At 38.5% G+C, this 21,327-nt stretch overlaps 1 protein-coding gene across 1 annotated transcript in view; it reads left to right on the forward strand.

The window, feature by feature from the left end:
• The first annotated feature begins 2,624 nt into the window (after positions 1-2,624).
• LOC149813341 (short-chain dehydrogenase TIC 32, chloroplastic-like) overlaps positions 2,625-21,327 on the forward strand; it is a 43,375-nt gene continuing 24,672 nt past the window's right edge. The window contains exons 1-3 of the mRNA XM_089991935.1: positions 2,625-2,796; positions 4,630-4,861; positions 4,970-5,049. Coding sequence (XP_089848061.1) covers positions 2,688-2,796; positions 4,630-4,861; positions 4,970-5,049 — 421 coding nt within the window. The 5' untranslated portion in view covers positions 2,625-2,687. The remainder of the gene's footprint in view (positions 2,797-4,629; positions 4,862-4,969; positions 5,050-21,327) is intronic.

The raw sequence follows: 21,327 nt of genomic DNA on the forward strand, positions 1-21,327 counted from the left end.
CCCTGGTTCTTGTTAGTAAATTAACTAAAATACCTTTAAGGATGGCAATGGATCAGAGCCGTTTGAATTAGAGATAGAAGACATAAAATGGGATAGAGGTTAAAATCAAAACCTATGCCAGGATGAAGGGCAAAATTTTGAGACGGGTCAGGGGTGGAGACCTTGTCCCACGCCTTCGCCCTGATCCATAATCTCATGCCAAAAGTAATACACAAAAATTCAGTGTTTTCAACTCATTTCAAAGTTTTGAAAATAATATTTCGTCTTGCCATAGATGTCTTCATTATTGTTCACATTTATCTTACCAACAAGATTAACACTCGGGGACACAATAAAAAAACAGATTGAAATATGATCAAAATACAACAACTACGCTTTCATTCCAAAACAATTGGGGTCGGTGATATGAACCAAAAAAGAAAATCATTCTGGGTCTTCCACATGAATCCTTCTCCTCCAATCATTTCTATCAAATGCCATGTCCTCGGTGAGGTTGAAAGCATTCATATCCTTTCTTATCTTCATCCAAATCTTCTTAGGCCTACCCCGACCTCTTTTAACTAATATATTTTTCCATTTCTTCATCCTTTTAATTGGAGCATCATTAGGCCTTCGCCCAATATGTTCAAACCACAACAAACGATTCTCTCTCATCCTATTTTCAATGGATCCAATGCCTACCTCTTACGTATCTTCTTGTTTTGAATCTTGTCTTTTATTGTATTTTCACATATCCATCTAAGCATACGCATCTTAGCTACACGCATTTTTTGAATATGATGTTTTTTGGCAGCCCAACATTCTGTACCATATAGCAAAGCGAGCATAATTGTCATCCTATAAAACTTTTTCTTCAACCACAATGGCATTTTACGACCGTACGGTACTCAAATTACACTTTTTTATTTCATCCACACAACCTTTATCCTATGATTTACATCTCCATCAATTTCTTCATACTTTTGAATGATAGATCCCAAATATTTGAAACAATCATTCACCGATATTTTTTGCTCGCCAATTTTCACTACACTCCTATTATTACTTCGTTGCTTACTAAACCAACATTCCATATATTATGTCTTACTCTTATTCAACTTAAAACCTCTTGCTTCCAATGTCTATCTCCATAATTCTAATCTAGCATTAACCACAACTCTAAACTCATCAATCAAAACAATATCATCAGCAAACAACGTACACCACGATACATTTCCTTGAATTGATCTCATAAGCTCATCCATCGCTATAGCAAATAGGAAAGAGTTTAATGCAAATCCTTGATGTAACCCAACCGTTATAAGAAAAATTGTTGTCACCCCTCCACAAGTGCGGACATTGGTTACTACTCCTTCGTACATATCTTTAATTATACAAATGTACTTGAGAGAAACATCGTTATTTGTCATTGTCCACTATAAAGGATCCTTAGGTACTCTATCGTATGCCTTTTTCAAATCAATAAAAACCATATGCAAATAGTTGTTCCTCTTTCTATATTTCTCAATAAGTTGTCTATGAAGATGTATAACTTTCATAGTTGATTTTTTATGCATAAAATCAATTTGATTTTTCGATATCATGACAATCTTCCTCAACCTATATTCAATCACCCTCTCCTAAAGTTTCATAGTATGACTCATGAGTTTTATACAACGATAGTTTGTGCAATCTTGTATATCACCCTTATTCTTATATAGAGGTACCAAAGTACTTTTCCTTCACTCATTAGGCATCTTATTTGTTCGTAAAATCTTGTTAAAAAAAATTGTCAACCATTCTAAACCTTTTTCACTCAAGCATTTTTAAGCCTCGATAGGTATACCCTTTGAGCTTCCAAACATTGAAATATGGTCAACAATAAAAATCTTTTTATTAATATTTTAGCATCAATATTTCCAATTATGATAAGTTGATCAAAGCCAACAACGATAGTGCCATTCAAAAAAAGAAAATAGATGAAATCCTATTGGGTGTTAGCAGCTTGACCAGAAAATAAATGTATATATATATATATATATAAAGAGAGAGAGAGAGTTATATGATTGGTGACTAGCTCTTTTCTCCTTCCACAAATAAAAAGGTTGACGTTTTACGTTCGAATCCTAATGGTATGTTTGTATAATTGATAGGGGTATGCTATCTATAAAAAAAAAATCCAAAAGATTTCTCATGATGCAACAGGTTAACCCTTTTGTCCTTCTTGTGGTAAAGAGAAACTTAAGTATTATAAAAGATGAGTTTTTGAAAAAATGATCAAGGTTTTTTTCCTGAAAATATCGTTGGGGTTGGAGGGCGAGAGACGTTGTTTTCTATGCTGTTTTTTTTTTATTTTTAATTGATTTTGAATCTCAAACGTTGACTCAGCAACCGTACTCAGTTTTTTTTAGGCGAAAAAGTGAAAACTACGTGTCACAATCCTGAGATCAGGGTTTAGCAGCCAGATCACCGGATGAGACCTGATCCGAGTTCGTTCACTCGGGACGCTTCGCGTGTGCTTGTCATGCGACCATGTCATTACAAGTCTCTCCCATCACATGGGGGGAGAGAGCCCTTTGTGGGCTAACTGACAATGCTTTTAGAATAGACACCCAAAACCGGACACGCAATATATAGTCAGGCATCTAAGGGAGAGGCTGGTCGATTTTGTATGCCTTGTTAGGAAAAGGGCCAGAAAAAAACGGAAAATGGTATGGGTTTTCGGTTGGAAAGGGCCTTCTGGGTTCTCTGCAAAGTCTACAGCTGAAGAGGTTACAGAAGGAATAGATGGGACTGGTCTTGTTGCTATTGTCACAGGTGGGTGGGTGCACATCTTTTTGCTTCGTCTTTTAATTCTGTTTCACTCTTTTCTGTTTTTTCTCTAAGTTGGCGCAGAGGAACCATAATGGTGGTTTTGGTTTTCAAGTTATCGGTTATGTGGTCATTGCCAGAAAATTTGAGTTAAATCAAATATGGTCTCATAATTGGATATGGGTTTTGATTTTTCCTTCTGTATTTTGGTAGCAATGGGTGGAATTCTGTGGTTGTTATGTTCTGTTATGATATGGAGTTTTTATATGATTATTTGGTTTGGAAACAAAGAGCCTAAATTGAAGTTAAAGTTATCTCTTCTGCTTCTTCCTTGGCTTAATATTTGAAGGGCTGAAACTTATAGATGTTTGTATGCATATTATTATGTTTTTCAGCCCCTACTGGATTTGGTCGTAATCTTCTGCATCATTTTGCAAGAAATGCCTGCCCTCAGGACTCGAATCGGTATTTCCACGATGACAGTCCAAGCATTTGACCATTTGCACCCAGCAGCGGCCCTCTATATATTTTTTATTATAGAGGCAGAATTCTTAGTTTTGATAAATGGAAATATGAGTTGTGAACCAAACCAGTTTCTTTCTTTTTGGCTTTCTTCCATTTGGTATTTTTGTATTTAAAGATGGCAATCATCCCTTTGTAATTTGTACCTGTGGATGTCAGAAAGTTTTTAGGTATAATCAACAAATTTGAAATGGATGTCTGAAATTTAGATGGGATATTTATTCTGCTCTTTTGCATAATTCATATTTAGGATTTTTTTGTGCAATATTGTTATCATTTATAAATATACTTGGAAGTTTATGGAAGACAAAGAGTGGACCTGAAACAGAGGTGGGGTATTTCTTTCCCCCTTTGGAATAATTCATGATTTGGAAATTTTAGTACAATATTGTTATCGTATGTGAATATACCTGGTAGTTTATGGAAGATGGAGTATTGTTCTCTGGTAAAATGTAAGGGCTTAGAGCAACAATAGCAAAAGGAAGCCACCATCAAGCTAGAGAAATGACAATAGCATGACAATGCCATACAGGGGGGAGGCGTGAGGTGGCACAAGGGATATGCACACAACAAATTATAATATGTAACATTGGAAAACAGGAACTTAGGAAGGTTGTAAAAGAATTTCCCACCAAGTAAGAGCAGAGAAGTGTGAGTAGTAGAGAAGGAAGGGACAGAAGTGACACTGTGGACGATCATATGAAAATGTTCAGGAACTAACCTTGGGATAAATATGTAAGATTCTGTAAGTCTACTGTGAATGTTTGGACGTGATTATCCAATATGATGTGAGTGGTCAACACCAAGGATATCCTTGTCTTAAAAGTTTTTGGCCTGCATAGAACAAGCACAAGAAAGCAAGGACAGGTCCTTGAATCGCAAAGAGCAGGAAAAAAAGAAAGTCAAAGAAAACATGCCTGGGTTTGAAAATTATCACCTTTTCTTTTTGTGGCTCAACGATGTCCTCAAAGTTAGAACCAAAAAGGTCCTGTTGGACTGAAAATAACTTGAATACTAGTGGGAACTACATCCCATAGTTTTTTTTTTTGAGAACCGGGAAAATCACCTCACTCACTCTCAAGCTTATTGGTGTAAAACCCCCAGATCTGCCTTGCTCACCAGGGAGTACACCCAGCTTTGGCCTTGCAGCAAGAGACACACAGCCTTGGTTTTCAAACTTGTGGTATCCCTTCAGCTTGGTGACGTTCATGAGTTGTCCCTACTAAATGCAATAAATACAACCTAAATGACAAATTCAAAATTTTATTGTGTTCCAATTTTTTGCCTGTATAGGTAATACTGCTATTGTATTTGCAGGTGCATCAAGTGGTATTGGTACTGAGACAGCTTGTGTTCTTGCGTTGAGAGGTGTACATGTATTTATGGCAGTCAGGAATGTGGATGCTGGTAGAAAAGTTAAAGAAGCAATCATCAAGAACAACCCAACTGCCAAACTTGATGTCATGGAGCTAGACCTTACCTCCAAGTCATCAATAAGGAAGTTTGCATCCGAATATTGTTCCCTCAATCTTCCGTTAAACATTCTCATGTACATGACAGCATCTTTTGTGTCTCAGCTTGTTTTTCATGCAGAGTAATTTCTGTTTATCCTTTTGAAGTTAATGGATATGGCGCCTGACTGTTTTGTTATTTGAAGTAACAATGCAGGAGTTATGGCAACTCCATTTATTCTCTCCCATGATGGAGTTGAACTGCAGTTTGCAACAAACCATATAGGTACATCTTGCTGACTTGGAAACATATTAATGTATTTATATCCTGTAAACGTGTACAGTTATAAATTTCCTTATGCTCAAGATTGAGATAAATCCAATGATCATTATAGAATAAATTATATTTGATTATTAGGTTTGGTTTGTTGAAGAACCATATCCAGGACCGGATCCTGGACCGACTTCAGATCCAGTACAGGGACAGTGTGATGACCCAATTGCACATCCATTACAGGTTCCAAATGGGTCATCAAATGATCCAGCTTAGAGTCAAAACGGTCCGGCGTTATCTAAGAAGATAAAGCCGACGTTGGAGATGAGAACTTGTTTTAGAGATAAAGATAAAACCTCTTGTAGTCTCCATTACCTAAAAAATTGCTATGATAGCTGGAGACCTATCAATAAGGAAAAGTCCATCCTGATTTCCTGATTTTGTAAAAACTGAGTTATAAAAGAAACCTCCCTCTCGTGAACTGTTGAGAGATAGAGAGCCGATGATGTAACGCCCCAAAAACTTAACCCGGAAACACAAATTTTTTTTTATACATACTGCGGAATCATTTTATAACTCATGGTTAAGTGAATGGAGCGATACAGGTAAAAAGATCTTCAACAATCCACATCCTTTATTCCACTTTGGTTCATGAAACTTTACAAAAGTACATTTACAAAGAACGAATCCATGATGGCATATCAGTTACAAGTCGGTCAGGGAACCAGTAGATCAAACAGATATCGAAACCGCTCAAAAAGTCCATAAAATAAAGATCACCCCTTCTATGACCTTGCTCAATCAACTTTCCTGACTGCAGATCCTGCACGGTGTAATCTTTAGGTGAGAAAGAGACTTGGCATCCATGATCAGTGATTTGGGAAACGGAAAAAAGATTTAGATTAATTTTTGGAATGACTCTTACTTTAGGAACAAAAAAGTTTTGAGAAGTTTTAAAATCAAGTGTTTCAATACTTTCAATTTTTAAAGATGTCCCATCGACCGTTGAAACATAAGAAGATATGGGTTCGGAAAAAACATTAGAAAAAGAGTTTTTATGAGATGTCATATAAAAAGAAGCACCGGAGTCTGGTATCCACATACCTAGAGGTGATGAAGAATAGGCGATGGCAGCTCCTGATATTGAAGATGAAGAAGTCTTGAGAAGATGTTGGAGAACTTCAGAGATATGGTTAAGAGTTTCTTTGATATCTCCTTCTTTGACACTTTCTTCTTCTTTCTTTGGAGAATTTTCTCCAACTGCGGCCACTTTTCCTTTAAGCTTTGGGCAAACCGACTTGATATGTCCCGGTTCATTACAATAGTGACAAATCACTCCCTTTCTATATCCATTATTTTTGTTAAAGTGAGGAGGTCTATATGCTTTTACATTTGATCCGGGCCTAGTAACAACCAAAATTTTATCACTCTTAATACTTATGCCAAGACGAGTTTCTTCTTGGCATACTTCGGCAAGAGCGTCTTCAATGGGTAAGGCTTTACTTCTATAGACCGTGTACAAGACAAACTCCTTATAAATGAGATAATGCCTCCAATAACGAAGGGCTTGTACAACGACATAGAACTCAACATCATAAGTGAAATACTGACACCTGGCCTGAGTCAGCTTCTCACTAAAAAAAGCAATAGGACGACGATTCTGACTCAAGACGGCACCAATTCCCACTTAAGAGGCATCACACTCAACCTCAAAGACTGCACTGAAATCAGGGAGAGCTAAGATAGGGGCACTAGTCATTCTTTCTTTGATGATCGTAAAGGCTCTTCCAGCAGCGTGCGTCCAATGGAAGCTAGTACCCTTTAGGCACTTCGTGATGGGGGCAATGAGGGTGCTAAAATTTCTCACGAAACGTTGGTAAAAAGTGGCTAACCCGTGGAAACTACAGACCTCTCCTATAGTCTTTGGGGTAGGCCAATTGACAATCGCACGAACTTTTGCGGGATCTGCCTTGACTCCATCAGATGACACAATAAAACCTAAGAACACGACACTGGACGTCATAAACTCGCACTTTTTCGCATTGGCATACAATTTTTCTCTCCTCAAAATTTCTAAGACTTGACGCAGGTGACTCAAATGATCGGATAAAGATGAACTATAAATCAAAATATCATCGTAGACAACAACAAACATCCTGATACACGGACGCAAGGGTCATCATGTTCATGAAGGTACTTGGGGCATTAGATAACCCAAACAACATGACTAACCACTCATACAACCCATCACGTGTCTTGAATGTCGTTTTCCACTCATCTCCCTCCCGTATACGAATCTGGTGATACCCGTTTTTTAAATTTATTTTAGAGAAAATGGTGGCACAAGATAACATATCAAACATATCGTCCAAACGGGGGATGGGAAAACGGTATTTGACCGTGATGCGATTGATCGCGCGACTATCAACACACATGCGCATGGACCCATCTTTCTTAGGAGTGAGCAAGGCGGGTACTGCACAAGGGCTAACACTCTCGCAAATAAAACCCTTTTGCAGTAACTCCTGAACCTGTCTCAATAACTCGGTATGCTCGGAGGGGTTCATGCGATATGCGGGGAGGTTGAGTAGACTCGACCCCGACACAAAGTCAATGGCATGCTGGACTACCCTTGTCGAAGGTAATCCATCAGGCAGGTCATCCGACATAATGTCGCGGAACTCCTCTATAAGAGGGGCAACATCTGCGAGAATGGACACTGATGAACTCATCAAGGGCTTTGCCACCAGGGCATAACAATAGTCGTCTTCCTGACAATGGTTCAAGAAAAGCCGGTACGAGAGGCCCACAAGCCTGGGGACTCGCTCAGGCTTATACACGGTGGGAAAACCGGTCTCCTTGATAGGGAGAAGGACTATCTTATGACCATTAAAGATAAAAGAGTATGTGTTCTTGCGGCCATCATGAGTTGTCTGGCGATCAAACTGCCAGGGACGTCCCAAAAGGATGTGGCACGCGTGTATAAGGGCTACATCACACCACACCTCATCGTGGTAGTGTTCTCCCATGGAAAACAAGACTAGACATCACTGAGTGATGGGGACCTCGTTCCCTTTCTTGAACCAAGCTATCTTATAGGGTTGGGACAGTTTCTCGATGTTGAGTTTCAAGGTAGACACTACACTTTCAGACACCATGTTCTCGCATGCCCCGGTATCAATGATAACATCACATGCGTGACCTTCACAGTTGCACCTGGTCCTAAAAATGTTATGCCTCAACAATTTCGATGGGGCCGATTCCCGGGGTGCGGTCAACATATGACGGATGAACAACAAACTTTCGACGTTACCGACGAACTCTATAACTTCCCTCTCATCCTCATCCTCAACTAATGACTTGCTCTCACTCTCACTCTCAGATGCTGACTCTACAATACCTTCAACAAGATGGGTGCTCTTGCTCACAGTGGGACACTTAGACGCGACATGCCCTAACTCCTGACACCTAAAACAACGAATGGTCGACTCACTAGGTTTGGCTTTGGACCGGGTATGGAAAGCTGGTCCTGACTGATCAGGTTTGCTGAAGTCTGCTCTAGGCTTTGAGTCACTAGGGGAGCTTGCTCCCCTGGTTGGGAAACCCGACTTAGGTCGATTGGTGGGTTCACTATGGGAGGTCCTATATTCTTGCCTTCTTTTCAGCTTTTCTTCGACATTCATGACATAACTGCTTGCCTAATCTAATGTCTCAATCATGATACAACTAAAATCATCAGAAATGGTAGGGCGGAGACCCGAAACGTACCTCGTGACCTGCTGGCGGGCGGTTTCATCGATCTGTACACGTAGGGAAAGACGATGGAACTCCGCAGTGTACTCTGCCACAGTTCGGGTGCCTTGACGTAGGGTCAGGTACTCCTTGTAGGCTCTCTCGGTGTGATCTGAAGGCACGAACTTTGACTGCATCAATCTTTGCATCTCTTCCCATGACTGTATGCGCTCTAGCCCCTGTCGCTCTCTCGATCGTTGCAGCTCCACCCACCATGTCTGTGCTAGGCCTCTTAATCGAGTAGCCGCTAGAGAGCCACGACGATGGTCAACGATGGTGTGGTAGTCGAAGAAGAACTGCACGACATAAGACCAGCCGAAGAACTGCTCTGCGTCGAACTGCCCCGCAAAATTTGGAAGATCCAGCTTCACCCCATAAGTGGAGGGGTGCTCTGGTGCTCTCTATTGATGAGCCTCCATCATTCCAGCAGGATACTCGTTCCAGAAAGCATCGTCATCCCATAGTGCCTTATTGCCCTCTGGACGGTACTGCTTGCATGGGTGTTGGTGCTGACGAACCCCACCGATGGGTGACCGACGCTCAGGTCGTGCTGCCCCCTGCTGAATTTGCCTCGGTCTGGCTTGCCCATGGACGGGAGCCATCTGCGGCTGGCGTTGGGGCACCGGGATGACAGGAAGTTCAAGGTAAGGTGGATGGTCCTGGTGGGTAGGGTGTTAAAATGTATCATTCAACATTTGTAATATTATATATATTTTATATATATAAAGTATAATACATATTCATATATGGTATATATGCATATGTATTATCCTAATTATATATATAAAATATATATTTCTCTATTTATAGGCATAGGGGTAGTTTAGACATTTCACAGTTTTACGCATATTCCATTCGGAATATGTTTGTAATTTATTTTTTCTTTTCTTATTTTTCTCTTTTTTGGGTTTGCGCCACCTAGGGAGGCTCCCCAAAGAGTCGTTGGGGAGCCCCCAACGGTCACAAATGTGACCGTTGGGGTCTCCCAACGACTCCTTTGGGATCCCCCTTTATGGCTCCTCTCTTGTGTTATAAATAGGGGTCTCCCCCCTTGTATTTCTACACTCCTTAGAGGAGCTTATGCTCCATTGTATGGGGTTTGTACCCCCTTCTTCCTTCTTCTTCAGTAATATTCAACTTATGACTTTATGTCATATTTTTGCCCCTTGTGTGGGTTTATGTGTTAGCACATTATGTGCTTGTGTTGTTCCCTTTAATGGGTTTATTCGCACTTCATGTGCATGTGTATGGGTTCTTCATTGAACCTAATGTATTCAAAGCCACTTTCTAACATGGTATCAGAGCAAGGTTGAGATCGAGTTGCTCTTTGGTGCATCGGGAAGCGTGGTATTCAAGAAAGTTTTAAAGAAAAATGGTGAAGTATTCATTTCTCTTTCTTTTCTAAAAGTTATTCGGTATGCATTCTATTTCTTTAAGTATTGTATGAAGAATTTAATATGTTCTTTTTATGTGTACTCTTTGTCATTATGTCTTTTTATAAAAATTTGAGTTACTTGATATTCTATTGAATCTTTTTCATATACATACTTTTTCGTATGTTTTTCTTTGAAATTTTTTAAAATGATAACTTGTTTGGTGAAAAATTAGATATATGATTGCTCAAAACTTAATGGGTCGGTAAAGATTTATGACCATTGGAGCCTTAAATTTATATTTTAAACCTATTTTTGTTTATAAGAATACCTTTTATATATGGTAAGTCTTTAAAGAAATGTATGTTAAGATTAAAATGTTTGTGAGATGTAGTTTTTCGAAAAATGCTTGGCATATATGAAAAACTCCTTAATAAGTTTTGATTCACTTACCTAATGTGTCCTTTTTATATAAGCAACATTTAATTAAGAAATTTTTTTTTTATATATATAATTCCGGTTGAATTAAGTCATGTTTTTTGATAAAACTTAAGAGTTTTTTGAATTTTTCCTCAATAAATGTTTAAATTTATAGATTTATGCCATAGTACAATCTTACTTTATCATAAGGTTTTTTAACAAATCTATTATTCTTCTTTGTTGGGATTTCTCTCACTTTAGTGGAGTTTCCCCCTTCTTTGGGAATTTTGTGTGTTTTGAGCTCTCTTTAAGGAGCCTTTTTGTCCTTATAATCTTCTTGTGAGTATATGCTCTTTTATGAAGATTTCATGGTTATTGTGAGAAGATTGTTTGTGAGTATCTTTTCCCTTACATAATATCCTTCAAAGATTCATTAATACTTGTAACCCTTTGTGGATCTTTTGAGATTGGATGTGAGCATCATTTTTTAAATTACAATAGTGGATTTCATAAGATTTTCAAACTTCACCATCTTTATGAATGCTTATATTGGCCTAAGTTCGTTATTTGCTCATTCAAGATTATTGTCATTTAAAAATCTTGCATTGCATAAAAGTGCATCTATTATCATTTGGTATGCATTTAATTGCACTTTATATCTATCATAGTTGAGGTTTGTTTTTGTCTTTTTGATTATTCCAAATCGGTTCTTACGCATGATGTTGCTTAATATCTCATAATTGTGTTCATTACATAATAAGTCTTTTTCGTATAAATGACTTCTTTTGAAGATTAAGCATAATTCGTGTTTATGCAAAATTGTTGTTATAAAACATATTATTGTGATTGATTATATTGGACCTTTGATTCAATTTTTAATTGGTCCTCTTTTCTTTAAAAAAAAATGATTCCTAAAGCGTTTTTTGCCTTTTTGTGACATTTATTTTTGTCCATCACATGTTATTTAATGCATCATTTGTTTGGCCTTATTGTTTTATTAAAGATGTTTGTTGAGGTGAGTTAAGGGCACCTTGTGTTATATCATTTTAGATTGTCCAAATTGCCATATTATAGATGGCAGTTGAGGTGAGTTATGGGCACCTTGGGACTCTAAAATGATTTCGTATATGATCTCTAATTATGAGTGTGTCACTCTTTGTTATGTCATTTTAGATTGTCCAAATTGCCATATTATAGATGGTAGTTGAGGTGAGTTATGGGTGTAATGAGATATTGCGGAAATATAAAGAGTGCATGCAAGCACTTACAACAATGAATAAAAGAGACAATATCACAAATCCACAAAGGGACAATACAAGCATAAGCCTTTAAGAAGGCAACAATATAAAAAGCCTCTTATTGAGAAGAGAGAAAGCTCTCAAGAATGGAAAATATACAAGGGGATCACCCCTATTTATACAAAAGGGAGAGGAGAGAAGAGGCAAAATGCCTCAAAAGGGGAGCCCAAAAGGGGGCTCCCATGGAGTCGTTGGGAGCCCCCAACGGTCACATTTGTGACCGTTGGGGGCTCCAACGACTCTATGTTGGAGCCCCTTTTTGTTATTTAAAAAATAAAAAAATTAAAAGGAAAAAAATAAAAAAGAAAAATACATTTTAATGAAAACTGAAAATAGTTGTTTTCTAAAACAACTATGTGAAATTACAAAACTACCCCTATCGAGTATTTTGTAATATATATATATATATATATTAGATACATTTTAACACCCCCCCTCAAACTTTACGGGGAGATGACGGAAAGTTTGCCAAGAAGAAACATGAAGCGAGGAGTCGGAAGAGCTTTAGTGAAGAAGTCCGCCAACTGATATTCTGAAGTGACATACGGAAGAGCAATAGTTCATCGCAAGAATTCGTCACGGACATAGTGGCAATCCATTTCGATATGTTTTGTACGCTCATGAAAAGTATTATTGCTCGCAATATAGATGGCACTCTTGTTGTCGCAACATAGCTTTGAGGCTTCGGTGATATCAACTCCCATGTCTTTAAGCAAACTGCGAAGCCATACAAGTTCCATTGTCGTGGTTGCCATAGCCCGGTACTCAGCTTAAGTGTATGATAGTGAAACTTTCTGCTGCTTCTTGCATCGCCAGGCAATCAAAGAGTCTCCTAGAAAAACACAAAAACCAGTAGTTGAGACTCGATCATTGGGATTACCCCCCCAATCTGCATCAGTATAAGCAAGAAGATTCAAGGAAGAAGAAGAGGATAGAAATAACCCTTTATTGATGGTATTCCGAATATAGTGGATGATTCGGAGAACAACACTCATATGCACAATTGTAGGAGCATGCTGAAATTGGCTAACAGAGTGAACCGCATGAGTGACATCTGGTCTGGTGATGGTTAAATAGGTAAGAGACCCAATGAGTTGTCTGTAAGGTGTAGGATCTTTCAGAAGAACCCCATCCTCCAACCGCAATTTGGCATTAATAACCTCGGGAGTCTCTACTTTCTTATCATCAGAAATCCCAGACTTAGAACATATATCTGCAGCAAGCTTCATCTGTGACAAAATATATCCTCTAGGAGAATATGCAACTTCAATTCCAAGAAAATATCTGAGAAAACCTAAGTCAGACATATCAAAATTATTTTTTAACATATTTTTAACATTAATAATACTATTTTGATCATTCCCAGTGATAATCATATCATCAACATAAAGCTACAAAATTATGATACTAGAACCTGCATGTTTAACAAAAAGAGCAGTGTCAGTATAACAAGAATGAAATCCTAACTTTATCATGATATCACTGAAACGATCATACCAAGCCTTAGGAGCTTGTTTAAGACCATATAATGCCTTCAAAAGCCGAAGAGTTTGACCTTGCTTAATATTTATTCCGGATGGCGGATCCATATAAACTTCTTCACTTAAACTTCCATTTAAAAAAGCATTTTTTACGTCAAGTTGATAAATAGGTCATTTTTTGGTTGATGCAACAACTATTAAAGTCCTAACACTAGTCATTCGAGCTACGGGAGTGAATGTTTCTTCGTAATCAATGTCATATTCTTGGGAGTATCCCTTAGCAACTAATCTAGCTTTATATCGTTCCAAAGAGCCATCGCTTTTAGTTTTAACTTTGAAGACCCAACGACAACCAATAGGTTTTTTGTGTGAGGGTAGATTAACTATTTCCCAAGTATTGGCCTTTTTTAGCGCATTAAGTTCAACTTGCATTGCTTCAACCCAATGAGGTATAGATTTAGCTTGATTATAGTGTGCCGGTTCAAAATAAGAGTGTAAGGTTATTAAACATGCCCGATAGTTGGGAGTTAAGGAATCATAGGATACAAACCTATTTGGGGGTATTGATATTCTAGAAGAATGCCTAACTTGTGGTTCCTCAGAAATTTGAGAGTATTTTTCGAGGTTACTAATAGGATTTTCTTGATTTCTTCTTGAGTAAACATTTATACTGGTATCGCTATCATGAACATTTATATTAGAATCACTATCATTTGAGGGTGTTATGTCAAGAGGGGATACCTCACGAGAATCATCAATGTTTTCAAGAAAATCTTCTTGTATGTCATCAATAAGATCATATAAGAATATATAGTCAATTTCATTTGTTTCTTCTAGTTTATCAAAACCATTTTCTTCTTCTAGAAGTGTTACATCTTTTGAAATATATAATTTATCATTCTTAAAATCATAACATCTATACCCTTTTTGATTTTCACCATATCCTAGAAAAACACATTCAATTACTTTTGGAGATAACTTATCCCTTTTGTGTGATAGGACAAAACATTTGCAACCAAAAATACGAAGACAATTGAAATCGGGTGAAAATTTAAAGAGTTTTTCATAGGGAGAAGCATTTTTTAACTTAGAAGAGGGTATTCTATTGATTAGATAGGTTGAGGTTAAGACGGCTTCGGCCCAAAACTTCTTTGGAATATTCTTAGAAACAAGTAATGTTCTAGCGGTTTCAATAATATGCCTATGTTTCCTTTCCGCTAGGCCATTTTGTTGGGGAGTCCTAAGACATGACTTTTGATGGCAAATGCCATTTTGAGTTAAATAGTTTTGGAATTCGTGAGATAAGTATTCGCCACCGGAATCGGATCTTAAAATAGATATGTTACTTTGAAATTGATTTTGAACCTTTTTATGAAAATCTTTAAAGAAAGTAAATACTTCCGATTTATGACTAAGGAAATAAATCCAAACATACCGAGTAAAATCATCAATAAACGTGACATAATATGAATAACCTCCTTTAGACATAACCGGAGAAGGCCCCCAAACATCCGAAGTCTCCCTTTCTATGGCCTTGCCCAATCCGCTTCCCGGACCGGAGATCCTGCACAAAGCAACCATTAGATGAGAAAGATATTTCACATCCATGGTCGGCAATTTGAGAAACCGAAAATAGGTTTAAATTTAGTTTAGGAACAACTCTAACTTTTGGAACACAAAAATTTTGTGAATCTTTAAAAGAGCCAATACTTGAAATTTTTAAAAAGGTTCCATCGGCCGTAGAGACACAAGAGTCCTTTGAATTGGTGCAAACATCAATAAGTGCATTTTCATGAGGGGTCATATGAAAAGAAGCTCCGGAGTCAAGGATCCAAGAATACGTACTGGGTGAAGATGATGAAGCAATAGCCGCACCCGATGTGGAAGAAGAAACTTTTAGCATTTGTTGGAGAGCCATAGATATTTGTCCAAGAGTTTCTTTGATGTCATTGTTCTTGCCTTCATCTTCTTTGGTGGTGGTTTCCTCAAGAGAAGCCACTTTAGGCTTGAAGGTTCCAATAAGCTTAGGACAAGCGGGTCTAATGTGACCCGGCTCATTGCAATAATGACAAACAATCATTTTTCTTCCTCCATTGTAGTTTCCTTGTTTCCCAAAATGAGGAGGCTTATAGGTTCTAACATTATTACCCGGTTTGGATACGGCAAGGACTTCATCAACATGCTTACTCATGCCAAGCCTTGTCTCCTCTTGAGTGATTTCGGCAATAGCATCCTCAATAGGAGGAAAAATAGATCTATGGAGAAGTGAAGATCTCACTTGCTCAAATTCGGGACGTAGCCCAAAAAGGAATTGAAACAATCGCTCTTGTTCCATTTGTTTTTGCCTTAAATCAATATCTTCCATAGAAACCCATTTTGGCTCCAAGAGAGCCAATTCATCCCATAGTGGGTTTAAAGCACTATAATAGTCTTGAATGCTAGAATCACCTTGCTTGGTGGTTCTAATCTTTTCTTGCAAGAAGTATGCTCTTGCAAGATCCTTTTGGGTATACATACCCTTCATAAAGGACCAAGCCTCATTGGCTCTACGAAATTTAGCTATATTAGCACATACCTTAAGCTCCACATTATTCATAAACCACGCAAGGATTTTTGCGTGATTGCTTTCCCAATCTTCCACTTCCTTTTGATGACTTTCAATGGCCTTGAGGTGAGCATCTCCTTCAAGAGCCTTTTCTTGACCTTCTTCAATCTTCGTGAGCATAAGCTTAGGTTCCGGAACGGAACCCATGACAAAACCCCAAAGCTTCTTCCCTTTGAGATTATTTTTCATTGCCGATGCCCACATCATATAATTCTTTCCATTGAGCTTGAAAGAAAGGTCAATCTTTGTCTCCATGATGTTGCCAAGAAGTGAGAAAATATCTACTAGATATGAAAAACATGAACCACACCTTTCCTTCAAGAATCGAGTGGCTTTGATACCATGTAATGAGATATTGCGGAAATATAAAGAGTGCATGCAAGCACTTACAACAATGAATAAAAGAGACAATATCACAAATCCACAAAGGGACAATACAAGCATAAGCCTTTAAGAAGGCAACAATATAAAAAACCTCTTATTGAGAAGAGAGAAAGCTCTCAAGAATGGAAAATATACAAGGGGATCACCCCTATTTATACAAAAGGGAGAGGAGAGAAGAGGAGGCAAAATGCCTCAAAAGGGGAGCCCAAAAGGGGGCTCCCATGGAGTCGTTGGGAGCCCCCAACGACTCTATGTTGAAGCCCCTTTTTGTTATTTAAAAAATACAAAAATTAAAAGGAAAAAAATAAAAAAGAAAAATACATTTTAATGAAAACTGAAAATAGTTGTTTTCTAAAACAACTATGTAAAATTACAAAACTACCCCTATCGGGTATTTTGTAATATACAGAATATATATATATATATATATATATATATATATATATATATATATATATATATATATATTAGATACATTTTAACAATGGGCACCTTGGGACTCTAGAATGATTTGGTATATGATCTCTAATTATGAGTGTGTCACTCGTTGTTATGTCATTTTAGATTGTCCACTTACCATATTATAGATGGTGGTTGAGGTGAGTTATGGGCACCTTGGGACTCTAGAATGATTTGGTATATGAGTGTGTCACTTGTTTGATGTTGGCCATTGATCTTATGGATGCTCCTATTTATATATAAATGTGATGGATATATGATGTTTGAAACCTTAAAATGTTTTAAGGTATATTGAAATCAAGGTTTTAGGGATTATTGCCCAACCTTTTATTGTTTATGAAAAATTATGAGTGCATTTGCACATTTGTGTTTTCGTGCTTTTGTGCACAAGTGTTCCATATGTTCTTGGTGTGCGTATGTTCACACATTTATTTTCAAGAATATTGTTCTATCGGTTGTTGTATCTTGTTGAAGATACTTTTAAAATGTTATTTTTATGGGTATTCTTTTTGAAGAATATTGTTCTATTGATTCAAGGTTTGATTTATATATATGTTTGTCATTACAAGTTTTATTACCTCAAAAGTCTTCTCCTTTTATAACTCTTATCTAAGTGTCATCATATGTAGACAAGAATTTTATTACACATTTGTGTGTTGATAGCCCTTTGTTGGCTTTTGCTCTCTTGGTCTAGTAGCTGAACACACTTGTCTTAAGTGTTATTATATGTAGACAAGGCACGTTGATTCACACCATGGTGTGTGATTTTAGTCCATGTTGGCGTTTGTGTCCTTGTTCTAGTCGCTGAAATGTATGCCCATGGTTGGCTTCTTTCACTCATTTCAAGTACCATCTTATGTAGACAAGAGATGTATTGTGTTTTAGCCCATGGTTGACTTGATACTCTTGTTCTAGTAGCTGAACATACTTGGTGTTGAGTGTATTTTTACGTAGACAAGAGATGCTTTTGGTCCATGTTGGGGTGTATTCTCTTGTTCTTATCGTTGATGCACTCATTTCAAGTATTATTACATGTAGACAAGAGGTTCTTTTACACACCTTTGTGTGTGTCTTTGGCCTTTAATGACATTATATTTATATTCTTGGTCTAGTAGCTTATACACTTGATTTATGAGTTTTGGAGGACTAATGAGGTAGTTGTTTGTAATGGATGAACTATTATTGAAATTTGCAAAATTTCATTCATGACTTGTGTTTTAAGATATTCAAGTGAATCATATTTTTGATATGCATATTTTAAAATCAAGTTGATTTTTTGGCATTTAATCTATATATTAAGTGCTTATGACTTTTCGATATCGTTTGATATGAAAAATAAGTCTTTTGTCTCAAATGATATTCATTCTTGATTATTGGGTGGATGTTTTAATATACTTAGTCAAATCATGCTTCCTATATATGACATTTGTTTGACATAGATCTTCTCCCTAAAAGATATGAAAATCTCAATTGTTGATCTATGTGTGCTAAAATTATAAAGTCCCTCTTATTGAAGTTCATATTCATCATGCTTTTGAACATTTGTATCCGAGTTCATTTTAACTAAAGTGTGTTTGAAGCATGTTCATTAATGATGTTCTTTAAGTGTTAATTCATTTCATATATATGCTCTTTATGACCTTTTAGGATATCATTCAATGAAGCATATGTAAACTATGCATCTTCGTAGGCTTACTGTGGTGTCCCTTAGGTGACCATTGTGTTTTTCCCATTATGGGGTTATATTTGTCCAATGTTGGACCTTATGAATGCATTATGCATTATTGCAATTCATTTTCGCATAATTTGCTTCCGCTCACTCTTCAACATGATATTTGATTTTTGAAACTTTGGTCTTATAAATTTTCTTTTTCATGCTAAAGTAATTATTCTATTATAAATTTTGCACCTTGTTAGGAATGTTCCATTTTGAGTAAAGTGCAAAGATATTTTTTACTTGTTCTTTGTTGTTGCTCCTCAGGATCTTGAAGATAAGAGGAAAAGAAGTACCTTGGATAGATCATGGAAGGTGCTCATCGTTTAAGACATTGGAGGAAGACATTTGCAATGGCATTCGTACTGATGGCTCTTGAAGCCTTGAGATTCTTCCTCTTGCTTTCTTCAATCTTTTCGTTCCCCCACACAAAGCTTGAGGGGGGGTGTTAAAATGTATCATTCAACATTTATAATATTATATATATTTTATATATATAAAGTATAATACATATTCATATATGGTATATATGCATATGTATTATCCTAATTATATATATAAAATATATATTTCTCTATTTATAGGCATAGGGGTAGTTTAGACATTTCACAGTTTTACGCATATTCCATTCAGAATATGTTTGTAATTTATTTTTATTTTTTCTTTTCTTATTTTTCTCTTTTTTGGGTTTGCGCCACCTAGGAGGCTCCCCAAAGAGTCGTTGGGGAGCCCCCAACGGTCACAAATGTGACCGTTGGGGGCTCCCAACGACTCCTTTGGGAGCTCCCTTTATGGCTCCTCTCTTGTGTTATAAATAGGGGTCTCCCCCCTTGTATTTCTACACTCCTTAGAGGAGCTTATGCTCCATTGTATGGGGTTTATACCCCCTTCTTCCTTCTTCTTCAATAATATTCAACTTATGACTTTATGTCATATTTTTGCCCCTTGTGTGGGTTTATGTGTTAGCACATTATGTGCTTGTGTTGTTCCCTTTAATGGGTTTATTCGCACTTCATGTGCATGTGTATGGGTTCTTTATTGAACCTAATGTATTCAAAGCCACTTTCTAACATAGGGATGGTATAATATGGGTTTGGGTTAGGATACTGGTGTTGGGTCGGATGTTGTATTGGGTTCTGGGTTAAGGGTTGGGTTGATGGGTTGGTTTGGGTTTGGGTACAGGGTCTGGTTGATATATTGATGGGTTGATTCGCCCGATGGGATGTGAATCGAGCCTATTCCTAAACTACTCGTCGGACCCAGATGTGGATAGGTTGGATCAAGGGTTGAGTTGTGGGGATAAGAGGCTTGGTTTGAACTCGATCCACGATCCATAAGACTATAGGTCTGGTTTTGACCCGGTTCAAATCCAAACTGGAGCTCCGTCCGGACCCGATATGGGTTTGGGTCGACATGGGGTCGATTTTGAGGATCAAAACTAATAGGTTGGATCTAGTTCGGGGCAGCTCGTGAACCGGACCCAACTAGGTAAGTCGGGTGAAGGGGTTCTAGACCCAGACCCGCTCCCTAAGACCCAAGGGCTGGTCCCAGCGAAACGGGCATGTACCCTGCAGTAGTGAAGGCTGGACCAAACCCTCTTGGGTTCAGCCCAACAAAAAGGGCCTCGCCTGTTCCCACTCATGGGGGTGCGACCACGAAGCCTCCCCGCGCGTGGTCAGGAGGGAAAGGTGAATCCCTCCCGGGTTGGGCTGACGAACCTGGGTCTGCGGCAGGGCCCAGCGTGACGCTGGGGCCCTGTTGACCCAACTCGATCTGTGGCGCAACCCGCGTGAGGCCTTGCCACGAGCCAGGGCCTGCAGGTGGACCCAGCGTAACGCTGGGGCCCTGCTGGCTCGGGTCGACCTGCGGCGCAGTCACAGGGACACGCGGTCACGAGCCCAGACCTGTAGGTGGACCCAGTGTACCATTGGGTTCCTGCAGGCTCGGTCCGACCTGCGATACCAACGCAAGTGTTCGCTGCCTGGGGTGAGGTACCACTACATGGGGGTTGCTGCTCGTCGGGGCCCCCTGGTGCTGCTGAAAAGTGCCCGGATCAGAGGTGGATACTGGAGTCGGCGGGAAGGCAACAACACGACATTGCTGGAGTTGCGTCGGTTGATAGGGTTCTGCAACATTGGGACTCAAACTTGCGGACGTGCCAACAATGAGGTCTGCGCCTGGTATTGCGCACGATTCTTTGTGCGCCTCAAGAGCTGTCAAGCGCTCATCAAACCCATCCAGTCGCTTCGACAAGCCTGCAATATCTCTATTCATACGCAACATATTCTCCTGGATTTTCGTCAGTACGTCCATTACGCGCAACATTGCATCTTCGCTGCCAGTCTCCTCGCCTCGTGCCGGATCGGTCCCCGCTTCAAGAGTCATCTTGCTGATGAAGGTGGACGCCTGCTCTGATACCACTTTGATGCAGCGTTCTTGGAGGAGAATGAATCGATGCCCACCTGGAATCGGTGTAGCTTATGCTGTCTTTTATTTTCAATAAGGTTTCAACAATAAAGAGGAACAAGGAACAATAAAGGAATAAAGTAACAACGATTAACTGAAAGGAAAAAAAGAAAGGAACAGGCAATGTCAAAACTAAAGAAAAAAGGAAAAGGTTGTTGAGTCTTCCATCTTCTCTGTCCACGACACCCTAGGAGAGGGTCTTTTTAAAGACTATTACTGGACCCGGGTCGCGGGTCCAGCCTTGGACCCGAATCGCAATTCGGGTCAGCTTCAGTCGGCTGCTGGCTTTGTGATGTTC

The sequence above is a fragment of the Nuphar pumila genome, chromosome 16 (assembly GCF_984573655.1).
Source record: "Nuphar pumila chromosome 16, dmNupPumi1.hap1.1, whole genome shotgun sequence".
NCBI classification, from domain to species: Eukaryota; Viridiplantae; Streptophyta; class Magnoliopsida; order Nymphaeales; family Nymphaeaceae; genus Nuphar; species Nuphar pumila.